General features: G+C 39.5%; 1 protein-coding gene across 1 annotated transcript; it reads right to left on the bottom strand.

The window, feature by feature from the left end:
- Nucleotides 1-342: 342 nt before the first annotated feature.
- LOC131849000 (uncharacterized) lies at nt 343-5,673 on the bottom strand. The gene has a single exon (XM_059198970.1). The coding sequence runs from the start codon at nt 5,671-5,673 to the stop codon at nt 343-345; it is 5,331 nt and encodes a 1,776-aa protein (XP_059054953.1).
- Between the last annotated feature and the right edge of the window lie 519 nt (nt 5,674-6,192).

The raw sequence follows: 6,192 nt of genomic DNA, 5'->3' as shown, positions 1-6,192 counted from the left end.
ATATATTGTCCAAAATACTAATTTTAATGCGGATGAAAAAACTATGATAGCCACCGTTCAACGATCTCCGAATGACTACGTGCGCGACAGCCCGAGTCTCGCCGATCGGGCTCGAGCGAAACATCTCTGTCCTTTTCAGATTCCTTGCCAAGGAAAGAGATAGATGTGGAGAGGACGTTAGGAAAGGAAAATAGGTATACAGGCGCAAACATCCCCCCCCACTTGAAGGATCCCTTCAAAAAAAAAAAAAAGCAAATACAAAACAAACTAACTAAAATGTAGGATACTAACCAAACTAATAATATATTTAACAAGAGAACGGAGCTTAACTATATTTACTATTTACTGATTAGGAAGTGGGCACAGACGAACTACTGGTCGTAGATACGAGCCAGATGAAGTTCGGACTCTAGCTATTCTAATAATGTCATCTTTCGCGGGAAAAATTTCTTCAATGATACCCAAAGGCCAATGAAGAGGAGGTGCGTTATCTATAATAATTATTACAACATTGCCCACTGCTATGGGATTCGACGGAGTATTCCATTTCTGACGCGTTGTCAATGTATGCAAATATGAACGTCTCCACCGAGACCAAAATGACTGTACTAATTTGGTAAGTAATGAATGACGTTGATTAAGATCAATTTCATTACCACCAAGAGTTGGTGCAGGCAAATATTTCAATGGTGTTGATGTCAAGAAATGGGCCGGCGTTAAAGCAAGCGGTTCGGATGGATCCGATGTTAACGTGCGACACAATGGTCGACTATTCATTACTGCTTCCACTTGCGTGAGAACAGTGCTAAGCTCCTCAAAAGTGAGAATCTGATCTCCTACTACTTTATATAGGTGACTCTTCAGACTCTTGATATTAGATTCCCAGTTCCCACCGAAATGTGGGGCCGCTGGGGGATTAAGATGCCATTCAATGCGATTTTCAGCTAAGACGTGCGAAAATTCTGAATTAAAATATTTTGAAACTAACAGTTTATGCAATTCATCTAAATATCCTCTAGCTCCTATAAAGTTCGTCCCGTTGTCCGAATACAAATGCGTTACTGGTCCGCGACGAGATAAGAAACGCTTAAACGCCAATAGAAAACAAGCTGCGCTTAAGTCAGAAGCCAACTCAATGTGAATAGCCCTAGTGGTTAGACACACAAATAAACAAATATACGCTTTACGCGCACGTATGCCACGGCCACGGTGCGGTGTTACCTTTATTGGACCAGCAAAATCTGTACCGGTATGAATAAATGCTTTAACGGATGGCGTTACACGACAAGCGGGATGATTTGACATTTCGGGAAAAACTTGTTTAGGGCGCAATCTAAAGCAACGGTTACACTTATGTATTCGACTACGAATAATGTTACGGGCCGAAAATATCCAATAATTTTCTCTAAGAATTGACATCAACAAATCAGGGCCAGCGTGGCAGTGAATTTTGTGAAAGTAATCGATTAATAAATTCATTACATGACCGTTACGCGGTAGTACTATAGGGTGTTGTTTTTGATAACTCAAATCAGAGTTCTGAAGTCGTCCACCAACAAGTACAATACCATTTTCTAAAAATGGTTTCAGTCTACGAAATGCGATACTACAATGTTTACCAGATTGCATAGCTTTAATTTCATGCGAAAAGTGAAACTTCTGCAATTGCCTAATTAATTTATACTCCGCGAAGCGTAAATCAAATGCGGTAATGTATTTGCGATGCGGGAGCAGTCTAACAAAACGACAAATATAAACAATACATCTTAACAATTTACACCACGACGAGAACTGATCTGCTAATTTTAACAAAATTAAACTAGGTTCGATTTCAGAAACTAATAATGCTTGCGTTTTTTCCTCGGGAGGATTCGATATACTAGTGGGATTGAACTCCGCTATCTTCCACTCGCTAGGGCTCGACGATAACCAGGGTGGACCATGGAACCACAACGGATGATCGATAATTTGTGCGGGTGTCAATCCGCGCGATAGACAGTCAGCAGGATTGTCTATACCCGAAACATGACGGAAACTATCTGGTGCTAAATAAGACTGCAACTGAGATACGCGATTGCCAACAAAAGTATCCCATCTATGGGGCGACGAATAAATCCAACAAAGTGTCACAGTTGAGTCAGAAAATGCGATAACATTGCTAATAGTGAGACGCTTACTACAAGTGTCACACACAATTCTAATGAGTTTTGCGAGTACTAATGCGGCGCACAGCTCTAGCCGTGCCAAAGATACCGTTTTGGTAGGCGAAACCCTAGATTTTGAACACATCAAGTGAACGCTATTAATTCCATTATTACTAACATGCAAATAAACTACTGCTCCGTATGCCTTTTCGCTGGCATCAGCAAAACCTACTACAGTAACGACGCTATCTCTCGTTATATCAACATGACGCGGAAAACTAATTTTATTTAATAAATGCAATTCACTACGGTACTGGCTCCATAGTTTTACTATCGATGCAGGCGGCGCGTCATCCCAATCACACTTCAATAACCATAATTGTTTCACAAGTAACTTTGCGTATAAAACCACAGGTCCCAAAAAACCCATTAGATCCCATAACCTAGCTACGCATGACAATATAGCGCGCTTAGTGCACTGCTCATTAGGCGGGTTTATTTGAATGCGAAATAAATCTGTGCGAGGCGACCAAGATAAACCTAAAACTTTATGGGTGTCAGTTTCATCAAACTCCTTAAGCGCCGCGAGTCTATGAGAAATAGGAATTGAGTTAAGAACTATTTGCGAATTACTTGTCCACTTAACTAAATCGAAACCAGCTGTTTTAAAAAATGCGATCATCTCAGTGGACAATTTTACCCCTTCTTCCTCTGAGTCGACTGAATGGACTACGTCGTCCATGTATAACCCTAATTCTAAAACATCCCTAGCATGCGGGAAGGAGTCTCCAACATCCTCAGCGAGCTGTTTAATTGTACGCAATGCGTGAAACGGACTAGATTTAACACCAAAGCAAACACGATTAAATTGATAGGTAACAATGGGATCGGTGGGTGAAAAACGATACAATAGTCGTTGAAATTTACGGTCCTCTTCACGAACCTCTATGCACAAAAACATTTGTCGCACGTCTGCGGACAGTGCGACCGCGAATAACCGAAAATTAATTATTATATCAAAAAGATTACCCTGTAAATTTTCGCCACAAAACAAAATATCATTTAATGAAATGGAACTAGTAGTTTTCGCGCTAGCGTCTAAAACAATTCTTAATTTAGTGGTCGTCTTATCCTCACGAACCACTCCATGATGCGGTATAACGTATGAAAGCGATTTATCTTCACACGCCGACGTAGGTGCGGGTGAGATGTACCCCTTATCTATATAATCGAGAATGACATCGTCATAAGCTAATTTAAATGCGGGTGAAGCAATTAATTTTCGTTCCAAACATAAAAATCGTTTTTTAGCCAACTGATAAGAATCGCCCAGTGTGGACGGATCCTTACAAAATGGTAAAGCCACAATATACCTACCACTGATCGGGTCGCGTTTTGTAGTACTACTATAATATTTTTCGCACGCGTTATCTTCTGGACTTTTAATAGGAGGTACGTATATCTCCTCTAAATCCCAAAATCTTTTAATTAAATTGTCCAGAGAATTCGATACTATAGCACAACACGTCGTTACAGTGTTGTTACAAAAAGTAGCAGGCGCGGGTCCTACAACAATATATCCCAACGTGGTTTCCCAAGCATAGGGAGAACCTAACTGACCTTCAATTTTATTTGTAAGCAATAAATGATGAAACAATGATGCGCCCAATAACATGTCGATGTCACCTGGACAGCTATACGTGTCATCAGCCAATGGTAACACGTCAAAATCAGACAACTTGCACCTATCTACAGTCATATTAGGCAAACGTTCCGTAATCCTATCCACTACCAATGCATCTAACTCGTACGAAATATTCCGATTAAATCGGGAGTGTATTTTAATATTTACTAATGTGTCGACAGCCTTATTCGTACCGCCGATACCTTTTACTAATAAATTTGTCTTGCGTCGGTTACATAAACCCAATTTTTCACATGTACTATTAGTAATAAAATTACTTTGCGAAGCGTTATCTAATAAACAGCGAACCAAACATTCCCTACCATAAACATCGTAAACAATAACTCGTGCGGTCGCCAACAAAATAGTATTGTGAGTGGTTTTGTTAACTAGTTGTGTACTGCATAACGCAATGTCCGCGGCCGTCGCGTTACTAGTATTCGCTATCTGTGAGTTATAATGCGATGCGCGCGGTGCATCAGTGAGACGCGGCGGCGCATACGGCGAGAGAGGCGCGGGCGGCGCGGCAGGGGCGAGCGGCGCGAGTGGCGCGGCGGCGGGTGCGGTGAGCGACCGGTCGCGGCCGTTTTGTGCATACGGCCTGCCGGTGTTACTAACGAAATGCAACATCGAATGATGTTTTCTATTACACACCTTACAATTAATACCAGAATTACAATTTGCTATTTTATGTTTACTACTCAAACAATTTAGACAGTAACTATGACCTCTAACAAATAAATATCGATCGTATGGGGACATATTACAAAAAGCGGCACATTTATACAAATTATCATGTGGCACTGACGAATTGCATAAAGAACAAAACTGTTTGACCATATTATTATTGTTTACATTCGCCCGTGTACACTGTGTTGTACTAGAATACGTGTGTGTCTGTTTAGTTATTCTGGGAACGACACGTTCGGACTTATTTTGATGTAATTTTACAAAAGGAGTTCTGTGCAATATTTTAATTTGTTCACGTAAAAATGTAACTAAGCTATCGAAACTGGGTATCACAGAACCGCGGTATTCCATATCGAACAAACGAACTATATCTGGGTCTAAACGTTTTAATGCGAGGTATAAAAATACAAATTCTGCTAAATTATCCAATTTTAGGTTTTTTAAGGCCGCAACAGATGATGCGAACTTATCAACGAATGATTCTAGACTTTCAGCGGTTGTACTAGACATAGGTTTTAAGTTAAAAATATTATCCAAATAAGTTGTTGCTTGAAACCGCAGATCTTCATATCTATTAACCAATGTCTCGTAAATAATACTATAATTGGATGCGCACGGAGTTAAGCCTGCGCATACAGACCTAGCCTGCCCCGTGAGTTTACCTAACAGATAATGCAATTTTTCCAAATCAGTAAGTGAGTCGTTATTATGTACTGCTGACAAGAAAGTAGAATGAAATAAATTCCAAACTGTCACATCTCCTGAAAATTCAGGAATTTGGAGGGCTGGTAATTTTGGTCTAGAACTCTTAATCGGCTCAGATGCTGATATATTAGGTTTAGAATCGTGTGACAGATTCAACTTTGTAATCTGTCTTTTTATATAACAATACAAATCTTCAAATGCCAGCCAAGCCTGATGGCTGGGCTGATGATTAGGTTTCAACCTTGTTTCTATAGCGTTTATAGATTCCAACGTACTTAAATAGTCGTTCCGTATAGAATCCAACGATTCAACTTTCGATAAAAACAATTCAATAGAAACATCGTCAACTAAATTTTTTGCAGAATTATAAATACTTTGAACCCGCTCGAAATAAGCTGACCTTCTTGAGATCAAATTGTTTAATTTAATTTCTAAGTCGGATAACGACATTTTGCTATAATTACTATATACCTACTATTAAAATTAACAAATGCGTAACAAAATTCGAGATTGTTCTATTGTAATACAAGTAGTAGTTTTATAACTACCTACAACTAATACGCGATAATTGAACTATTCATAAATGCATACGTAACAAACTGATGCGAAATGGAATAACTCGAAGTGATTTTATGATGGCTATAACGCGGTATGCGTGAAGTACCTACCTATTATGCTTATTTGAATTATACTACTAATTGCGGGGTGCAGCAGAAAGAACCAAATGGCTATATAATATCCGGCCGAAGTGGCCAAAAAATGGTGTATAAAATGCGCAAATGAAAAATGGAAAGTGGAAAGTGGAAAGTGGACTGTATATTTGATTTTTAGGATGAAAGGAGGCAAGGTACCTGGATTACTCGATTTCTTCCCGGAGGCCGGCCGTCCTTTCGTTCTTGTACGATGCTGCACCAGCACACTATGACACTTCACAACACACAAATATTGTCTATATGCAAAAATATACAA

This window comes from Achroia grisella, unplaced genomic scaffold (assembly GCF_030625045.1).
Source record: "Achroia grisella isolate CSIRO2021 unplaced genomic scaffold, CSIRO_AGI_Agris_v1 utg62352, whole genome shotgun sequence".
NCBI classification, from domain to species: domain Eukaryota; kingdom Metazoa; phylum Arthropoda; class Insecta; order Lepidoptera; family Pyralidae; genus Achroia; species Achroia grisella.
Note: the sequence above shows the minus strand (reverse complement) of the source record. Positions and strands in the feature narration are given on the sequence as shown.

Excerpts from the sequence above, each read along its gene's own strand:
- LOC131849000 (XM_059198970.1), bottom strand. The coding sequence starts at position 5,673 with ATGTCGTTATCCGACTTAGAAATTAAATTAAACAATTTGATCTCAAGA.